Source organism: Cavia porcellus, unplaced genomic scaffold (assembly GCF_034190915.1).
Source record: "Cavia porcellus strain 051 isolate PalLab524CR breed Dunkin Hartley unplaced genomic scaffold, mCavPor4.1 scaffold_1, whole genome shotgun sequence".
Taxonomy (NCBI): Eukaryota; Metazoa; Chordata; class Mammalia; order Rodentia; family Caviidae; genus Cavia; species Cavia porcellus.
In genome coordinates, this window is record NW_026947484.1 from 170,983,388 (window position 1) to 171,005,266 (window position 21,879).

The window sequence follows — 21,879 nt, forward strand, 5'->3', positions numbered from 1 at the left end:
AAGTAGGGAGGCAAGGAGTTGCATGCCCCAGACATGTTTTTCCTGTCACACCATTCTGCCCTTGACATCTCCTGCCCTTGCCCTTGTTTGGTTCTGTTGGGGAATTTGAGACTCGCTGTCAGTAACTGAACAAGAGGAATGTGCAGTCTGCCTAGAGAGACCTTTGGAAGGAAGGTTCCCTCTGTGCCTCTTCCTGATTCTTTGCCTGACAGGTTGGTGAAATTTTCAGAATCACTCTCATACCTGTCTGTACAGCTCACAGTCTCACAGAAATAGTCCCCACCTAATCAACTGGCTTTGTTTTCTGGGACTTTTAGCCATGTCTCCAACTTTGTTTGTCTTGGGAAGCCTCAGAGTGAGCACAGCTCAAATTTTATCTGGCATCAGGTCATCTTGGAAGCCAGAAGGACCTCAGTTTGTCAACCCTCAAGCCTTAGCCTCTCTTTAACTTGTGTTCAGAAATCCACAGCCTGCTCCTCATGCCTTTTCTTCCCTCCTTGGTGCCCCTCTTGCTCTGCTGTGTTTTCTCCACCAGCAGCACCTGTGTTTGCTCCTGATGTGTGCTCAGAGACTGGATGCCGTGGCTCTGCTCACCCCGATCGATAGCTGCTGTTTTTCTGCTTGCTTGCCCCTGATAAGGATGCCTGTAAAGAGGAGGTGTAGATTCTGTAAGAGTGGGCCATGACAGCAGCAGTGTAGAACTATCCAGCAGCAGTGTGGACTATCCAGAGAACAATGTCTTCCTGCTTCTGAATCTAACATCTGCTCTCCTCAGGTAGAATGGCCCAGAGGACAGAGATGGTCCCATGGTTTTCTAGGGCTCCTTTGCTTGTGCACAGTACTCTTCAGGTTGTAAGGAATGAAATAGCTCTGCGCGTTGGGGGGGGGGGTTGTTTGTTTTATTTTTTGTGCTGAGGATCAAACTCACAACCTCATGTTTGCCAAGCAGGTACTTACGCTGCTGAGCTAAACCCCTGGCTGAAATAGCTGTTTTACAGTTTGCTTTGTACAACTCTGTAGGGGCTGTGTTTGAAATTTTCCCTGTATTGTGCATTTGCCAAGCACTGATAAGTATTCCACCCCCATTAACTCACTACCATAGTCAAGATAGGGCTTTGGCCTCTGATCCATTGCTGTCTGCTCCCTGGAAACCTCTACCTGCCACCCCCCCCCCCCCACCACAGTAGTGATGACAAATTCTGGCTTAGTGAGTTGAGTGCCCTGAAAAGTGAATACTCCCTCTACAAGGAATTTTTGGACTCACATATTTTGTATATACTTGACAAATTATACACACCTATCCACACACCTGTACATACATATGCATATTTAGGCTATGTTTGATTTGTGTTATTGAGAAAAACTTGCTTGGAGTTCCTGAAAATGCTCATTGCCACAGTCAAGATAGGGTTTTGGCCCCTGATCCAGTGCTGTCTGCCACCTGGCAACCTCTACCTGCCACTCCCCACCACACTAGTGATGAAAAATTCTGGCTTAGTGAGCTGAGTGCTCTGAAAAATGAACAGATGGTTCTCAGATATCACTATAGGGAGCAGGATGGTTGGACAATGTTAGGTAAACCTGTTCTTCTTGGCCTCAGTAAGTGTTGTAGAAGTAGTTACTTTCCCCCATATAATGACGTAGGGCTAACATCAGTCTTCTTTGTGAAATCCAATTGGGATAGTTATCAAAATTGTCTTATCCCCCAATAAAAAATTGTTCAAAGGGAAGCAGTTGACCATATAAGTACAGGTGAAAGAATATGGATTTTAGAATTTAAAAAAACCATAATCAAACAAAATAAATACACAAAAATGAAGCTCAGGTCTTGGTCTGCTTCTCACCATATAAGTATCTGAGTCTTTCTCCCTTTGCTCCATCCTTCTAAAATCTGCATGTTATATACCTGGGATTCAACCAAATAGCCCTCAGTCTCCAAATAGCCATCATATAAATGAGGAGAAGCCAGACAACAGATCAAGGCTTCCCTTCTGGTCAGAGGAGGTGTTCCCGGCTCAGTGGCTGTGATGGGAGGTTAGAGGAGCCAAAGCTTCCACCTTATGCCCCTTGTCCAATGCCTGGGGAAAGCACAAGCATGGCTGTCAAATGCTTCTGCTCTTAAGGAACTCAGAGCAGGTCATTTCATACTTTTTATGAGTCATTAAAATATGTTTATAAACACGTTAGCTTATTGCAAATTAATGTACCGTGTGCATATTCAAACATTTAGGAGATAGATGTGTTAAAGATAAAAATATTTTGGTTCACCTTGAACTTCTGATGAAATAAGCCCTAGAAGGTCCTTTTCAATTCACTCTTACATCCATATACTCATTTATTTGTCAACAAATATTTTTTTAAACACTTACTTAGTCCCAGACCCCTTCTTGAGGGCCAGCAATGTAAAATCCCACTAATTTTGAGAATGAAGACAATGTAAGCTATGTGGAAATTACATTTGATTTAATGATTGGATCTTGTATTTGCTGCAGGAAGCACGAAAGGCCACTGGCTGTTGAGCCCACAGTGACCTCATCCTAGGGATAAGGAAACAAGGTTGAGAGAGCAGAGCAACCATCCTGAGGTCACTCCTGGTGGGAGCAGAGTCCAGGATCTGATACCTGTGTGAAGCTACATCCCTGACTTCCTGATGTTTAGCAAGCTGGATAACTTATACATGGCCATAACCAACGTCACTCACTACCATCATTTGCTGCCCATTTCAACTCCATGAAAAAGTAACAGCAGGGCCTCTTACTTATGCTTTGCTGCCTGTGAAAATCAAGGCTCAGAGAAGTTGTCAGGGTCACATAGCATGTAAGAGAGAAAGCCAAGTTTGGAAGTGGTGTCTGTAGCTGCCAAGCCATGGCCAGCGGTACCTGAGGCTCTGTGAGGCAAACAGACTTGGGTGGAGCGTGATGTAGGGGAAATTCCTTCCGGTATCCCAGTCCAAGGAACACTGGCCCATTCGCTTGCCCTTCTTCCTTCCTGCTCCAGGGTGGCCTCATCGCACTGTTGCTGCTGTTGCTGGTCTTCACGGTGGCCCTATATGCCCAGCGGCGCTGGCAGAAGCGTCGCCGCATCCCCCAGAAGAGCGCAAGCACAGAAGCTACTCACGAGATCCACTACATCCCATCAGTGCTGCTCGGGCCCCAGGCCCGGGAAACCTTCCGCTCCTCGCGGCTGCAGGCCCACAACTCGGTCATCGGCGTGCCCATCCGAGAGACCCCCATCCTGGATGACTACGACTATGAGGAGGAGGAGGACCCGCCTCGGAGGACCAACCATGTCTCGCGTGAGGATGAGTTTGGCAGCCAGGGACCCCACACCTTGGACAGCCTGGGACGGCCAGGGGAAGAAAAAGTGGACTTTGAGAAGAAAGGTGAGTGCAGTCACATCCACGTTCCCAGGGACACTTTTGGGAGTGGGAAAGTTACAGGAGCTTAGTGAGGGGGGTCCCAGCAGTGTCATCAAAAATGAACCATTTCGGACTCGTGGCCCACCTTTTTGGTACTGGGATTATCAGAGTTTGTCTTCCCTGATCCTTCAATAGTATTAGAACAAAAAAAGTGTCAGCATTTCTGGAATTGCAGATTTGAGAGACTCAGAGAGGACCCAGCCCAGTCTCTCTCCAGTGCTTCTTGATGACCTCCTTTGACAACCGTCTTACTATTCAAGAATCTGCCTCATTTCTAGATATTACTATTAAAAGGTTTCTTCCATAGGACTTGAAATCTGTGTCTTTGGCTCTATCTATAAAGAAAGAAAATCTGATCTTCCTACTTAGGAACACTTTTTTTTTAAAAGGATCTTGTTACTTCTGTAAATCAATTTGAATAAGCCATACCTGTTTCTTCAGCTATCCCACATGAAGTGATTTTCAGACCCTTTACCATCCTGGTCGCTTTCCTCTAGCTGGAGAGTCTTATTTGCCATGGCCTGGAGCAGGAGCATGGAGCTGGTGGCTTTCTCATCCTGTGGGAGCACTCCAGTGCTGAGCATAGTGGAACAGTCACCTCCCTCTGTCCTGATGTCATGCTCCTGCTGGTGCAACATGAGGTTTTATTCATTTGCTGCATTTGTTGCTCACTCACACTGGAGTCTTTGATAACTAATACCTCTCACTCGTTTTCATACTTATTGTTGCAAAATCCCATTTTCTTTGTGCTGTTTGAGGTCAAAGCATAAGCATAGATGGGTTTGTATTTGTTCTCCTGAAGTGTCTTTGGTCTCAGGTTGTGTGTCAGTGAACCTAGGATAACCTTCTTTAGACAAATTCAACCAAGTTGTATGGAGATACAATTCTGTTTCATTTTCACTGTCTTTCAGCAACTGAAAATGGTGAGTGAAATGTTGGTTCTGGAACTCTCATTTCATATACTGACCCACTCCCAGGAATCATAAAGCACCTCATTTATTGATCCCACCCTGGGCTTTCTGGATTTACACTCTTCCTTTCTGTTTCTATGTTGTCTTCTTTGGTACATCTTTCCTTGAAGCTCAGTGAGCCAAAAGGAACAGTGAGGACTTCTTAAAAGGGGGAGGTTTTTGGTAAACCTGGAAACTCAGGGAGGGAACAAAATGGTACATAGTATGAGAGCATAGATTTTAGAGTTACCCAGGCTTGGGTTAAGATCCTGCCTGCTTGGCGTGCGGTGTGATCTTGGCAAAATGTGAATCCAATGTACTTAGCTCATTTTCACTGTAAAGCACTGTGAGAAGACAAGATAGAAAATACATGGAAAATACCTAAGCTAATACCTGGCTAATGATAGACATAGAACTCCCAAGAATGAATCTATAGGCCTCAGCCCTTGGGTTTCAGCTGGGCTTTTGAGTGGCTTCTTAACCCAGTTAGAATATTGGTCTCACGTCTTCCTCTATGTTGCAGTTACTATGAAATTGTCATCTCACCTTTGGTCAGATAGATGTGTGTTTCTATTGATGTCCTTCTGTGGACATTGAGCATAGCAGTTACCATATTATACAGTGATAATCCGTTTCTCTTTCTGTCTCCTTGACTACACTTGAAGATCTTTGAAAGTAAGAACAGTGTCCTGAACCTTTGTTTCAGTGGTGTCCAGCATGATGGGTGACATTATTAAGTAGACACTCTAGAAAAACTTGTTTTATGGATGATTGATAAAGTTGATGAGTCAAGCAAAATAAATCCAAGTATGAAGTGGCGTTCAGAGGGCTCAGTTCCAGGAAGGAAGTTACCCCAAGGTCCTCAAGTGAGACCCTAGAAGTAGAAAGGATAGCAAAGACCATGGACAATCATGGCTCAAACCTGGAAAAGAGCAGAAAGTTTGAATATAATAACTAAAGAAGAGTCACTGATACCAAATAAGTGGCCACCAAGGACAGGTACCAAAACACACTTAGTATAGACAAATTTTCTCCCTTCTCCCTCTCCCCCAACACACACATACGTACACATGCAAACACATGCATGCATACATGCCCACATTTGTTTCACGTTTCATTTAAAATTTTTTTTTAAATTTTATTTAAAGAAAGACAAAACAGAAAATGAATAGAAATAATACATACTTTCAATGAAAAAATAAACAGTAAGAAATCACTAGTTGATGATTACATATTGTCCTCTTACAAATAGTTGTTCAAGATACAAAAGTGAAACATACGGGGCTGGGGATTTAGCTCAGTGGCATAAGCGCCTGCCTTGCAAGCAGGTGGTCGTGTGTTCAATCCCCGGTACCGATAAAAAGAGAAAAGAAAAAAAAAGTGTAAAAAAAAAAAAAAGTGAAACATACAAAGTGGGGATTCAAACAGTGAGACTGCAAGCAGTTCTGTTCAACTAGCCAACAAAAACGAAAACATAGTAATCTGGTTATCAATCCTTAAACATACATGCAGTTATCCATATCTTCATTTATGTTGAAATTAAACAAACCAAAGTAGGCTAAAATCACTCTGAATAAAGAATAATAGTATTGCTGGATTTCACATCATGACACTACGGGATCGGCACTGGGTACTGTGGTGTCTCTTTTTCTTCAGAGAATTTGTTCATTTCATCATGCGTTATAAGATCAGTTCTTGTAAACTGTTTATAGGTTCTACATATGCATGAGTCTTAACATGCATTGCTATCCTTTCTATATTAGAAGAAGAAACAAAACAAAGCAAGACAAAACAAAACGTACTCCTACAAACACATGAAATGAAAAAGACATAAAACCACTGTACAAGTTCCACCATGGTAACTGTGTTGTCTCTTGTTATTTTCAATAGAATTGTCTATATTATCAGACTAGTATAATTGAATATAACAGCACATAGCAATATTAATAAAAACATTACTTTGTAGATAAAGTAAAACTTCAAAAACAGATAGTAATTAAATCAGATTGGGTATCGTAGTGAATCTTGTCATCTTAAGTGTAGTTGCATATACTCTCAGACTTGATACTATCAATCATAACAGTTTTGAATAAAATCTGTGGATACTGAACAGCAATCAAACAAACCAGATTTAACTAAGATCAGCCATGATACAAGAATATAAATTGTACAGGGCTTCAGATTAAGATAATACAAAATTAAAGATGATTACTGTAGTATATCCTGTTTTTGAGATAGCTGTCTGTGCCCTCAGATCTAGTGCAAGTAGACAAACTGGGACAGAATAAAATCTATGCAGAGCAGTGCAAGTAATATTTTAAATCCTGATACACTATTAACATTATCTTCTGCCATCTTTTTAAAGACTATTCCTCCCCTTTCATTCCCCCCAGGGTGCACTGTGTATTTTTGGTTCTCACCAACATCCTCAGTTTTTAGGTTGGGGGTGCAACCTGCTATTTACCTAAGTGGTTCCGAACCTTCTCCCTCCTGGACTTGATCTCTAGTTGTATTCCTTTACTTATTAAAGCCTGTCTTTCCAACCTAACCACAAATAACGGTGTAGTTGCCCCTATTACTCTCTGGTTCCCTGTCACATAGAGCAATTTTTTCTCATATTTGATTTTCAGTCCATAAGCCCTTTTTAAGGTTAATTATATTTCCTATAAAGAGCATCTCAGTGGACCCTACCTCCTGATCTACTCTGCTTGTTATTCTCTATTTTAAAAAAAATTTTAGTGTATCAAGGCCATCTATATTAGAGATTATAGCCTACCTTCTCTGCCTCATTTCTGTGGTACTCTTTTTCTGCCATTAGTTGTCTGCTTTTCTTCTTCCTTCCACTTTCTGTTCCATTCATTGAGGCCTCTCTTCCACTGTTCCTGGAATCCTAGTACTTTTTTCTCTCTCTGGAATGTCCTTCAGTATTCTCTGTAGAGTTGGATTGGTTGTCGCAAATTCTCCCAGTTCCTCTTTGTCTTGGAAGCATGTTGTTTCTCCATTAATTTCTAGAGACAGTTTATCAGGGTACATCAATCTGGGCTGGAGGTTATTTTCTTTCAGGGCTTGGAATACTTTGCTCCAACCTCTTATTGGTTTGATGGTCTGGGTCAAGAAGTCTGCTGTGATTTTGATGGTTTTCCTTTGTTGGTGATCTGTTTGTTCTCTCTGATGGCTTTTAATATGCTGCTCTTATATTGAATTTCTGGGATCTTGATTATTATATGCTTGGGTGTAGCTCTGTTTTGGTTGTAAGATGCTGGATTTCTGTATGACCCATGCATCTGAATATTATTTACTTTTCCTATGCTTGGGAAGTTTTCCTTAATTATTTCTGTGAATAGCCTTTGTTCTTCCTTTGTTTGTACCCCTGCTTCTTCATTCACATTCTTACGTTATTGATCCTCTTGTCATCTTCTAACCTTTGTATTGTTACTGCCTGTTTCCTTGCTTTTTTTAAGAATTTTTTCCTTTCATGATCCCACATGATCCCCCTGTCTTCCAGTTTGGATAATCTATCCTTAGTTTCTTTCAAGCAGTTTTGCCAGCTTTCAATGGAGTTTTTAATTTCCTGGTAATCTCTTTGAACCTGCTTCATGTATTCTATGTTTTCTTTATATTCTTCAGCAAACATTTATCTCCTTTTTTTGTTCTCTTTCATTCTTCTGTCTGTGTCTTCTTGAGAGGTGCTTAGCATTTCTTGCTTTACTTGGTTAAATATTTTACTTTTGAACTTGTCTATGAAGTCCTGAAGATATCTCTTTATGTCCACTGATGCTGTGTCTAATATTGCATATTTGCTGTCCTCAGTCTCTTTTGTATTTACCTCTCCTGGATCAATATTCTCAGGGTTGGGGGCTGGGAACTTTTTCTTATTGCTTCGTCTTCTCATATTTTTGGTTTCTTCCATACAGGCATATAGAGGAGGTCCAACTCTCTTTCCTTGTTGGTTAGGGTTCTTTAGAAGCACACTGGCTAGGTGATCCTGCCCACTCCATTGTGTTATTGAAGTGCAAACAGGGGCAGTGTATTCCGGCTCCTCCCCTGTGGGTCAGTCAACTTGCTGAGGCCTTCAATGTGTTAGTGTGCACCATGCATAGGGAATTGGTTTAGAACAGCTTATTGGGTCTCAACCAGGGGTGTGACCCAGGCCATACATACCCCACCAATCTTGTCTACGAAGGGAACAACTAACTGAAGTCACCGCTGTTCCTTGTTCTTGCCAGTCCTGTCTGATTCCAAAATGTCTTCCTGTTGGTTCCCCTTTCTTGTGGAAAGGTTTTATTCCTGGCACTCACTGCATGTTGATGCAGATCCCTTGCTGGCTCTGTTCTCCATTGGGCTTGCCAACTTCCAACTTCAGTGTGACTGCAGTTCCAGTAACTTGAAGCGGTGGGAATTTGGGTGCGCGAGAGCACAGAATCTTAGCTGCTTCAATAGTAGCCTCGGCACTGCATGTTTGACTGGTTCTTTTTGCTTTAGTTTCTTCCTGGATCGAGAGGATCCATCTCCCCCTGTCTGGGACTCCCCACACTGTGTTATTTTGAAATCTGAGTTTGCCTGTCCCAGGGAACCTCTGTAATCTGCTCTTACCTTTCCACCATCTCCATATTCACCAAAAAATTTTTTAGTATATGTTTGTGATACGTAATCAACATATCCATCAGGCCGTACTGGAATGTAACATTATATAATGCATATCACATCTTGTTCCCTTTTACTTCCACCATGTTTCAAGTGGAAAGCAACAGGCATCTTCACGGTGGGGGGATGTGTCACTGCCAGTCGCTGGTGTGCCTGCTTTCTGCCTAACTTTGTCTGCACTCCCTTTTTCCTCCCTCCCTCCCTCCCCACCATGAAAGGCAGGATGTTAGGCTGGAAAAGAATCTTCACTCAGAAGACATGACACCTTAGGAGACAGACCAATAGGGAGATAGACTTTCCCATCTATTATTACCAACTCTGAGACCTTGGGCAGTTCAGTATTCTTCTCCCCTCAAAAAACAAGGTGCCAGTATTCTGCCTTGCAGTGTTGTTGATGAGCTTAAATGAGACAATGCATGGAAAATATGGGGATCACAGCCACTGACCCATACACAAATTACCTTTATTGCCATTCATGTCTTCCATTTTCATTTAAAATAACTACATAGTACCCAACACCATAACAGACCCAGACAGAGATGGGGAAAGCAGAATATTTATCCTCAGAGAATATAATAGAAATTATAAATGTAAGGGGATGGCTAGGAAACAGGAACCAAAGCTTGAATAGAGGCCATGAATGTAACTATGCCACTCAAGGATGGTGTGGCAGAGCTGAGCTAGGTGCTCATATCTAAAACCCCAAGCTCAGCTGGCTGGGCAGAAAGATCCTTGCTCTAGACAGCTATCTCACTACCTATCATGCTTGATCAGAAAGGGCTGCAAAACATCAGAGAAATATCCAGTTTTATTGGAGACTGGTGCTTTTCAATTTCTGTGCTCCTAAGGAGTATAGAATCTTGCCACATTAGATACTACACATTTTGGCCACCACCAATCCCTCTATCAGTTACTCTAAAAGATGGAGTAGGCACCTTACTGTTGTGACAGGGACAGCATAGGGAACAGAATGGTACCAAATCTGGAATGTACTTGGCCTAACTCCTGAGAAGCAGGGGAAGGGGTTCTTGGCTTCCCTCCTGGCAGGGACACATTAGGTCTGAGGCACTCTCAGACCTGCTTTCCCTTGAGACTTATGTAGGACTCTCCTCCTTGTGTTTTCTTCCCAGCAGAACTCTTTTCAAGTAGTAACAAAGCCAAGCTCATATCCTCTGAAATGATAACTTTAACTGTTATAAACATCAAAGAGAAAGTGTCTAAAGAAAATTAGGAGTGAATATATGTTATGGTTTAAATCTATCATGGCTCCAAACATCTCTTCTGTTCAGAGCTGGGATTTTAGAAGGCGATTAGATGATGAGGTCACTCTATTTATCAGTGAATTAATTCACTAATGAATCCATAGTTCATTATGCAATAGGAGGTAAGGCCTGGTTGGAAGATATGGGTCACAGGGATGATGGTCTAGAAATGTGTATCTCCCCCTCAGATCCTCCTCTCTCTGCTTCCTAGCTGCCATGGGATGAGTAGTGTTATGGTTTATATCTAGATGTCTCCCTAAAGTCTCATGCGCTCATGGGTGGGACTTTTGGGAGATGATGGTATCACTGGGATATGCTGTTCATCACTGAATTAGCGCACTGATAGTTTTATATCTGGGTGAACTATTGGGAGCTGAAGCCTGGTGGGAGGAGATGGATCACTGGGAGCATGATCTGGTAGAGCTTTCTCCTCCACCTTCCCTTGATTTCTTTCTCTCTTTGCTTTCTGCCACCATGTCATGAGCTGTTTCTCCTCTTCCGTATCCCTCTACCCTGCTGCCCTGACTTGAAATTAACTGACTATGGATTGAAGCATCTTCAGATTGTGAGCCAAACATATCTTCTCTTCCTTTAAATTATAGATACCAGATATTATATCCCAGCAACAAGAAAGTAACTAAAACAAATACATTTTCTCCACACATGTTCTTTCTTCCTTGTAGCCAGCCAACCATGGACCAAATCTAAAACCTATGAGCCAAAATAAATTTTGTTCTATGAGTAATAAGTTAACCAAGACATGTGTGAGGAACAGGTAATGGGCCAAGTACAGAGAAGGAGGCCTGGACTTGAATCCCACTTCTCTTTCTTTGACATAAATTTGTTTTGACCAATTTCTTAAGCTACTATTGTGTCTCCAGGTCTTTAACTCAACTGTTTTTATTCTGACAAAGTGATTCTTTTTATGTCTCTTAAATGGGCTCTGTTAGGAATAACAGAATAAGAAGCAGGTTGAGGCCATAATCTATTTGATTCCAAGTTGAAAATTAGTCACTTTGTTCATGGGGGCCAGCGGGTGCTGCGGGTTCTTACAGCAGCATCATGGTCCCTGGGATTCTAGTTGGCCTTGCTTTGATAGAAGAGGGATGGTAACACTGTCACGTTGCTGGGACTTAACAATTGAAACTCAGATCAGGCTTTTTCTTGGTTGCTCCATTTAGTCCTTAAAAGAGAACCTTGCAACTCTGTCTCCTATGGGGTTATGTGAGCATAGCCACAAATTCTACAAAGGGTAAGCAAATATCTAGAGACTTGGCAGCCCATGTAAAGGAGGTGTTAAAATACAATGAAATAGAAGAAATAAGTTCTAGCAAAGTATAGCACAGTGCAGAAGGAGGTACAGAGGGAGAGAAGGAGGGATGGAATGAAGAGACAGAGGGAGGAACAAAGTGAGGGGAGGAAGAAGAAGAGCAGAAGCAAAGGAAGAAGGAAGAAGAGAAAGGAAAGAGAAGTCTGAGTTGTTTAAAACAACAACTAAAAACTTTCTCTTGTCCCTTGTATTCCACTGGTAGTGCCTAAGGGCTTATCTAGAATAATAGATTCATTTAAATTCTTTTTGAATTTCCTAATACATACATTACATTTGGACATTTGTCTCCAGATCATATCATTCACATAAATTTCTCCAACAATTCGATAGCTTAGTAAATAACATATGTAAAGTGTATTTCTTTGTCAACCTTGAATACCTACTTTATTTCTTTTTAAGGCTGTATAGAATACCATAATACTCAAAATTTATTGTACCAAAATTTATTGTACTATCCCCCATTGTAGGCCATCAACTTAATTCTCTGAACTTGCAGTGAGTCAAAAGACATTTTTGTGCACATATCTACCTAGGTAGCAAAGTGGATAGACATTCCTGCAAAATTGAGAATATTTCTATAGGAAGATGTGTTCCTGAAAACAGAATCACTGTATCAGTGAATACGCACATTTCTCATTTTGGCAAGATCTTCCATGCCTTCTCATTTTTAGAATGTGTGTCATACTCTCAAGAGTGTCTATATGTACTTGGTCATATTCAGGCTACCTACACTGACTATTCGTATGTTATCATAGACACATCTGGCCTTTATTTATACAGTTGTCAATATTTTATACATGTAATCACCTCTTTTGTTCGTTTGCTTTGCTGGTTCACATTGACCCAAATTCCTTTGTCAGTCAAAGTCAGTCCTCTTAGTGACCTGTGTTTGAGACTTTTCTCTGCTTCTCACACTCTTTTCAGAATTGAGGGTGGTGGAATAAGAGAGAAATCAGGTACCAGCAGTGGCCTCCAGGAGTAAATGGGAGGTGAGATAGACCTTCTGATGTAGGGCCAGCAGGATGAGCTTGATGTGGCCTGGGCATACAGTCCTGGAAGTTCTGGGTGATGGGGACACTTGCTGAGAGGATAGGGAACAAAGGACTCCTACTGATTATCTGTGCCCCAGTTGTTGTCCTTGTTTCTCCTATGAAAGTGATGGCATTAACTCTGAGTAGAAGGTTTGTAGATAAGCAGTAGCTATGTGCTGCTGCCACCACTTGTCTAACTGATGCTCACTAGTTTTCTGGAACTTTCTGTGAATTATATGGTTTACACCTGACACTAACCCAATGAGGTATCTACTACTATTATCCCACTTTTCATAGAAGGAGACTAAAGGAAAGAGGGACTAAGGAACTTTCCCAGGGTCCCAGACTGAAAAGTCGCTGAAACAGTTTAAAATTAGGCCTGAGAACTGATATAGAAAGGTACAGACTAAAACTGGAGCAGATAATGGCTCACTGTCACAGGGGGTTCATGGCACTTGGGAAGGCACCGAGGTCCTGAAATTCTAGGGACAGCTAAAGCACCCTGACCTTGGGCTTGCTTCATCCCAAATTTGGGAATAAATAATACAGGTAATTAACACCTGTTCTCTAATGCTGCTACACTGTGCTTCTGAGCTTGCAAAATGGCAGAAGGGACTTTTAACAGTGTGGTCATATTATTTGTTTGGAGTGGTCCCCAAGGGTTCTGTGAGCTCATGTCTGGTGTCAGTAGATCACAGTAGAGTGTCAGAAACTGAGAAGCGGTTTGATAACTCACCCTTCTGACACCTCCTCTGAATGCCATGTAAATGTCATTTCTGCACGGCGCTGTATGAATTGTTGGATCTCTCTCACAGCAACACCTCCTCCACGGCCTTACATGGCATTCATGCTTCCTCGCAGACTCACCCTCTGCCTCTACCCATCGTTCTCCCTTTTTGCTGGCACCCCCAAAATACTTCATCCTCACATTATGCTTGGGACTGGTGCTACCAGGCCTGCCTTCCCCATCCATCCTCCACATAGCAGCTGAACTTTTGAGGTTACTTTGACCCTAACTGTCATGCATAAAGCAGCCCAGATTTCTTATCGATCTTGACTCTTGCTTTCCACAATGACCTCTCAGTTCATTGAAGTTGCTCAGCTCATTGCACCACAGGTCTATTGTATATGTGGTTGTCTTTACCCGGAAAAATGCTCCATTTCTTTTCCCGTTCAGCTAAGCCACAGCTGACTCTGCATCATTCTGGTCTCTCACTTCCTCAGACAAAGCTCTTCTTTTCTCTGTGAGTTTTTCTCTTTTGTCTTCTACTAACTCTGCTATTTGTTTCTTCAAAAAAGGTTTGTTATTATTAGAATTTATTTATTAAGCACTTTATCTTATTAGACTTGAAATGTATGAGATCCAGTACCATATATATTTGGTTTCTTCCATGTTTGATATAGTGCCTGGTATATTACAAGTGTTATAATAATGTGTTTGGTTATTGGGTGGAGGAAGGGTAAGTGAATGAATGATATCTTAATGTCTTTCCACAGAATAATAACCTGTTCAGGGGCTCCTTATCCTTTCTCTGTACTGAGAAAATCTTGTTTACTAATTTCAGGTCAATGAGTTGCTGAATCTTCCTATGCATCTTATAAAGAAGGTATTGTTTCAGAGTATATAGTTGGGAGGATTAGAATCATAACCTGAACCTATTCTGATTCCAAAACCTTAGCATGATCTTAAGATAACAAACTACGCATAGAAGGATTTTTTACACTGTGAATCCTACCTATGGATATATGTGACACATGTAGGTGTGTATATGTGTGTCTCAAAATAAGTTTTGCAAAAACTTATTGTGTGTTGCATGCTTGGATACATCTATTATTTTTATGTCCCATTTCTGATGCTGGTGTGAGCCCCTGAACTGGTTTCACAGTGTGCGAGTGGGCCATGACCTACATTTTACACTGTTCTATGTTGGAGACAGAGCCCTGACTGGTGGGTCTGAGGTTGCTTCCTGGCAGGACCCCTTGCTTAAGAGATTGAAAAATGCAAATCATTCCAGGGAATCAGAGTAAGGAGTTCACAGAAGTAGTGGGAAGGGTGCCTGAGAGAGGAAACACCCACGAGAGGGCTTTCTGTCTTACCTCTGCTGTCCCCATGGCTGGCCCATTGGTGTCACCCAGTCCTCTAACTTGCTGGTCTTGTCTTCTCCACATTTCTCTTGGAACTGCTCATCCTGCCCTCCAACGGGATCTCTAGTGATTTTCTCCTCTGTTGTCTTAGGACACTCTATTCTTACCTCCAAAATTCCTTCACCCTCTGCTCCCTGCTTGGGAAACTTCACCCATTCTCTAAGCCATACCTACCCGTGCTACTGGTCATGAATTCCAAGAATGAGGTTGTCAGAGAGCATGGAAAACTCCTTCCAGAGAACAGCTCCTACCTTGACAGCACCTGAAGGCAGCTGCCAGGGTGAATTCAGGGCATCTGAAAGGTAGAGAGAATGGAATGTTTTAACTAGTGCCACACTTTGTCAACTGGCTCAATATAGTTATTCCTAAAAGATAGGCTCTCTCACATAGAATGAAGGAAAGTTAGAAATGACTTCAAGATCCCCAAACTGCCCTGACTCTCTTTTACTAAATTGCCTCCCCTTTCTCTTCCTCTGAAGCATTTTTTGGATTCTGTATTGAGAAACATCCAGCAGGCTAATGGGGGCATCCTGCATCTCCTTTACATTTGCTTCAGACACCGCCAGCATTGTGGCCAGCCATGGAGGATAGCAGCTGACCTCAGTCAGTGCATCAACCCTGTGGGTGCGCACCTTCTCTGTACTCATCCATTTGCACATTCATTTGTTCACTTAACAAATGTTTATAAGGACACACGCTATGTGTACTGTAGACATACAAAGAAGAGTAGGAAACACTGTCTCCCTAGAAGTTCAGTTTAGAGAGGGATAAAACCCCTGTAAGCTCTTTAACATTTATAGAATGATTAACACTATTACTGAACCCCTTTCAGAAACAGGGGACCTTGCTCTGACACTGAGAAATTATGTCCTTCTCCCATGTTGTACAGGCTATGGCGGCAGAGTTGTCCTCATGCTTACCTCTCTGGAGTTCTAGTTCACAAGTTCATGACTCTTTTCTTGAAGCATACTGAATATCATGTGGCAGACATCTTGTTCTATCTACATTGCCCCCACACCCAAATTTGAAAGATCATAATCTCCCCTCTGGTGGAATTATGCAAACACAAACTGCATTGCCTTTTGTCAAAGATGTCATCTCATGGCTGGAGATTAGGCATAATTTAAGTGATTTCTTTTAATTTTCAGAATGCAGGTTTGAAGCTTAATCTGTTTGTATTGCACTTTCTTCTTAGGACAAACAAAGGGGGTGGGAGAATATCTGTGTTTGAAAATAGATCTTTTAGAAGTAGGCAGCCTTGAATTTATTTAGATATATTCAGAACCGAGTTGTCTTTATTTCCTCCCCAGGTGATGGACAAATCATAGGACACACGCAGAACAGCAATGCTCATATTTTCCCTGACTAATTATAGAATATATGGTATTAATATGAGCATGTAAGAGCAGACCTCAATGCTGGCCTTTGGCACTGCCTCCTTTGTGGGCCCTGCCACTGCCCTCGCCAATGGTGTCTCAATTCCCAGGCTCCAGCGAGGGAGGAAAGGCTGCATCTGTAACAGAAGAGAGGCGCTTGGCATACCCAGGCAGCTGTCCCCTAAGCTGTCTCTACACTCTCTAAAATAAGATATAGACAGAGATTTGTCATGGAATCACAAACAGGAATGTCACCAAAGCTGTCACCAGAGCCCCTTAAAATGTCAATTCCCAGCATTAATTGCCCTGATAGCAAAACAAATGGGCATTCTCTGAACAGTTGCTCTTCCCTCCTCCCCCTCTGTGATCCTCTTCCTATCTCTCTCCTTTTTCTCCCTGCTCCCTCTGGGCCCCCCTCTTCTTTATCTCTAGGGACCCTCAGGGCATGCCGACTTGATTAGACTGTGCCGGGTGGCAGCCTTGCTGCACAGTGACAGATGAGGGTGAAGGAGGTTTGATAAATGTCAGGGGCTGTGGAGACTGTTTCCTGATTGATTGGTGCTAGAGCAATTTCCCAGCAGTCAGGTGACTTGTACCTCTGTCCTATTCTACCCCTCCCCCTTTACATGACTGGAAATCACCCAGTATGGTTGACTATCACAGAGTCTAGAAAAACTCAACCATAATAGTCCTCTGGAGGACCAGTCTCCCTGTTTGATTATCCCATCCACCTTGGTAGTGTGGTAGACTAACACAATTGCTATTTTTCCTAAGATTTCCTGATTAGCCGAGTTATACCTGCTCATCATATTCCTCAGAGTGTATCCTCAGGAGTGGAATTACTGCATCAGATAATCTGAATCTTTTAAAGTCTTTGATACATATTCAGCTTAATGTCCTATTATCAGAATATTTACATACATACTTGTTAAATAAGAAAATACTTATCAATTTGCTCATTCATGAAATCAGTAAGCTTTAGGTAAAGTGTCTATTACATGTAAGGAACCACTTAGAGCACTGCATATAAAACAGCAAAGAACAGACAAGTTTGTTCACATAGAGTATACTTCCTAGCCTAAAAAATTAGGAAGAAATAGAAAAGAAAAAGTATTCCACTAATAGCAAATGATGATAATTACAGGTTGTAATAAATAAAACAAAGAAGGAAACAGTCCCTAGGAAAGGTACCACTTATATGGTGACATCTGAAGACTCTCTAATAGCAATATAAGAAGAAGTAAACCATATGGACATTTGAGGAAAGATCTTCAGAATAGCAGGTACAAAAGTCCCACAGTATCAATGTCCAGATGCATCATCAGGGGGAAGCCCTAGAATTAATCTGGTTTTAGGGACATTGAAAAGAAACTTATATAGACCCTGGCAAGTTAGGGCACTGCCTGTTACTGTGAGCTAGAGAATTTTTTAGGCAATTAGGGTCAAAATGAGAAGGAAAGATTTAGACATGGAATGTAAATTGAGCAGGGTGGGATGCTAAAGAGACCAATTGTGCCCTGGAATCTCTTGGGTAGAGTTGTATTTGCAATTGTTTGTTTTATTTTTGTTTACATATAAGATATATTGAAACTATTGATTCAAGTTTTAAATACTTAAATTGCAGAATTTCACATCAAAATCTACATTCCTGTCTCATTTGATTATTGAAGGCTCCAAGAGGCCACAGATTATTCTGTTGCCTTCCAACACTTGGCAGCACCTGATTGGTGGGGCCTCGACTAGAAGGGCTGCTGTCTCCAGTGTATCATGGATGTCACCTTGTTCACTTCCTTAAGCCCTCCTTGAAGTCTGAGGGCTCTTGAACTCTGATCTTCTTCCAGAGTTCAGAGAGATTGAGACTGCACTTATGGGCTGAGCAGTGAGAGAGGAAGCAGTTGGGAATGACAGCAAGGATAAGGAACAGTAGGATTTTCTAGAAGGTGTGAACTTCAGAAATCCCCAGTGTTACAAAGGATAGAGATTCCCAATTTAGTGGCCATGGGGAAGGAAACCATTCTCTGCTCTCTCTAAGTCTTTGAGGTTTGTGTTTCCAGTCAGGTAAAACCTGGCAGAGGCTGGCAACAAAACAGAAAGAAGTTCTGAACCCCAGCTTCTGAATTAGACCACTGGGACAAGTCTCACCTTTGCAACGCACAAAAATGTAAAATCTAGAGGAGGCTGTGAATGCTTTTGAATATCACTCTGTTCATTTTTAAAACAGTATTGCTTTTTGCAAGACTTACTTGAAAATTAGAGACTCATATATGTAAATACTTGGTGCTCGGAATCAATATGTGGAAGCTGTTACTGTTTTTTTCTGAATTGTTGATTATGTTCAGCAAACAGAAGCTCAAAGAGTGGGGGAGATATTTGTCTGAGGTTGATGGTAAGTTGATAGTGGATGCATGGAGGTAGGGCTAATGGTGGCTATAAAATCGACTTTCTAACTTTTTAACCAATATCATCTTAAAAGTTTAACCTCAGAACTTCTGGATAGATGCTTTCCTCTTTCCTATCCTGTAAGATAGCCTTGATCCTGGTACCTTGCAGAAGATTATTAAACATACTTAAAATGAATGAATGCATTCCTGACCGAACAGGAGCAGTTTGCTCCTGGAGAAGAGTGAGAGGGCAGCAGCTCTGAGCTAGCTCTGCTGACTCCATCTGCTGAGCACTTCAGCACCAGTGCTTCTTCCCCCCTTTCAGCTCAGAATCCTTTTGTTGTTCACTTCTTCCCCCAAGAGGTTGATTGGGAGATGGAGGTCTCATCCTGAAGAGGATAGGATCTATGGTGGACAGGCTCTTGCGCCTCACTGTCTTGGGTATGGTACAGGAAAAGACAACGGGACTTGGAAGCAAGGCGAGCGTGGTGGACCAGCTATGTGGCTCCAGGCTTCTAAGGAAAGAAAGGGCCTCCATTGATTTTCACAGGTAGATTTATTGCTGCATGGCTGGAGAGACCACTGACTTGCATGCAAATTAATAAATAAATAAATAAACAGGCACCAGGCCCCTAAGTGATTCTTACAAAATATGGGTTCTCTTCCTGTGGTTAGCCAATAAAATAATTATTCCTTGACATGTCTAAAGCAGATCTTTATTAAACCTCCTTTTGTACTGTATATTTGAAAACCACAGTGCCTTAAAAGACTTGCATGTTCTATCCCATGCCTCATCCCTCCTTGGTGGAATGTATGCTAAAGACACAAACAACTCTGTAACTTGCTGGGGAACCATGCTGCTTTGGGTTGCTGACATCCTCGGCAGGACAGGAGTCCGATCTGGTATCCAAATGGTTCTCAGGTGCTGCATATGGCACAAAAGTGCAGGAATGGCCATTTCTCCCTTACCTGTGCTGTGCCATTCTGGAGTAGACTCATGATTTAGATTTACATGAAACAACTGTTTCTCCCCTTTCTCCCTTCAACCCTGTACACCCCACAAGGCATCCTGATGATACTCAGGAAACTTCTAGACCGTATGATTTCAGGCTGTGTATAGGGGGACGCTTATTCCTCCCCCACCCCAGCCAAGGATATCAAGGGCAGAATCTGACTTTATCAGCTCACTGACTTTGAGCTCTTAGAGCAGTCAATTCATTTCTCTAGGCTGGTGGTTGTCAACCCGAGGGTGTTTCTCTCTACCTGCGTGTGTTTGGCCATGTCTGAAGATATGCTCATTTGCTGAGACTGGAGAGGGGCTGAGAGCTTTTACTGGTACCTGATGGAGGTCAGAGATGCTGCAGATACTATCTAGGGCACAGGAAGGCTTCCCCCACCCACACAGCAAAGAATTACTTGGTTCAAAATGTTTACTGAGGCAAAGCTGAGAAACCCACCTAAAGTTACCACAATGATAAAATGCAGATATAAGCTTCCCAGCCCCATAGAAGTCACAAGTAATTATGGAGGTGAATGTTTTTGTAAACTGTAACATACATGCAAATTTGGCCAACAATTTTATTGTCTTATTGTCATTATCTGTCTTCATTGTCGTCACCTATAAGAATGTGTTTTGAGGGTATACATCAGGACCCTTACTTCACTCCTCTCTCTTCCTGGGTGGTTTTTTGCTCAGGCATCTGTATGATATTTTGTCCTACACTTCTTAGTATTTTTTCCATGTGTCGTTAAAGTGAATTCTAACCATTCTACATGAAGTAAAACAATATACATGATCACATATGTACATACCCCTGTGTATTCCTTTACCCTGCTTTCTTTCATAGTCGTCACCATTTGCTTCATTACCTATATTTGTGTAGGTATTGCACATCATTCCTTAGGAACATTTGACTCTTTTGTTCAATGCTATATACTTACTATTAAGAACACTGTCTGGCACAAAGTAGAAAATAAGTAAATAATGTTCAATGAATGAGTAAAGTGAATTAGTACATGAATTAGTGAATGTCTGCCTGTAGTGGCTTAATTCAGTTTCTTTAGAATTTGAAGAACTGGTTACTTAGTTCAGCCAATGGGGGCTTATTTTTAGTTGCAGTAAAAATGTTATTAGTTACTCTATATTGGTCACGCTCTGCGATTGTGCCTAAAAGGTGCACATTGAATTTTTGAAAATGATGTGATTGGTATTTCTAATTGTCAATATTTAGGTGAAAAAGAGCCCAGTTTTCTTGCTTAGAATCATATACCTGCTAGCATCAGGATTTATACCTAAATCTGCATGGCCTTGAATTCTTACTTTTTGCCAAAATTCTGCTATCTTTACTGGGGGAGAACATAAAGACCAGACCTCATCAGATATAATCTCAAGCTTCTTGGAGAAGGATTCATTAGGAGGCTGTAGAAAGAACTGACACATTGTTTCTGTCTCAGATAGCTCTGCTAACTCCATGTGTTTGACTCTTTTCTTTCCATCTGCAAACAAGTTCTCTTTACCTCCTCATCTGAATATACTGATGGCTTCTACTACCTCAGAGCTCCTGCATCTTGCTCATTACTGTTCCTTGTGAGACATCCTGTCTCTGAGTCTTTTTTCATATGTCCTGTTTAAACATTCCTGAGCCAATACTGAATGTCCCCATGGGCAGAGCCTCACACCAGGCCACATTATCATCCATAAGCTAATTGGAGGCCATTTGCTTTGGCTCAGGCATGGAGCTCTGATCCTATCATCTTTGCCAAGTTGCTGGGTCATCAGGTGCCCAGCTGAACTCCTGCTGGGTTATGCGGCAACTTTACTGAAGCAGGCATCTATGAGCATGATGGCCCCTCAAAGCATCTAACCTGTCCAGAACAGTGAGGAGTCTTCCTGCTCCAAGCAAAGTTGGGGTGTCTTGCTTCAAAAGAATCTGGTTTGTGAAAGCGCGGTTTAGCAGAGATAAATCAGAGAGTGACACATCATTTTCCTAAAAGACTCTATTTCACAGAAGCATTCACCACAGAATTCCTTTCAATACTAGTACTCCATTAGTACATATGAGAAGGCAGGGATATCCATCCTGCTTCGAGCTTGCCAGCATATTTAAAGGCACTAATCTACAAACCAAAGCAGCACAGTAATGGCAGGGATTTCTGATGACAACTAGTAGGATGATGGTTAGTTTGGAATGGGCAGATGCAGGTCTGAATCCTGTCTTCATACAGTGCCTCCAACTGAAACATTTAAGCTAGTCTTTTAATCTCATGTGTCTGTGAGACTGCCTTAACAATAGCACTAGGCTCAGCTGGTGGTGTTTTCTTGACTAAACATAATAACATGAA

General features: G+C 41.9%; 1 protein-coding gene across 4 annotated transcripts in view; it reads left to right on the forward strand.

The window, feature by feature from the left end:
• The window catches only part of Astn2 (astrotactin 2), a 911,846-nt gene that overhangs the window by 180,894 nt on the left and 709,073 nt on the right, over positions 1–21,879 (forward strand). For all 4 annotated transcript variants that reach the window (XM_023561395.2, XM_063259996.1, XM_063259990.1 and 1 more), the window contains exon 3: positions 2,998–3,382. In XM_023561395.2, the coding sequence (XP_023417163.2) occupies positions 2,998–3,382 (385 nt within the window). The remainder of the gene's footprint in view (positions 1–2,997; positions 3,383–21,879) is intronic.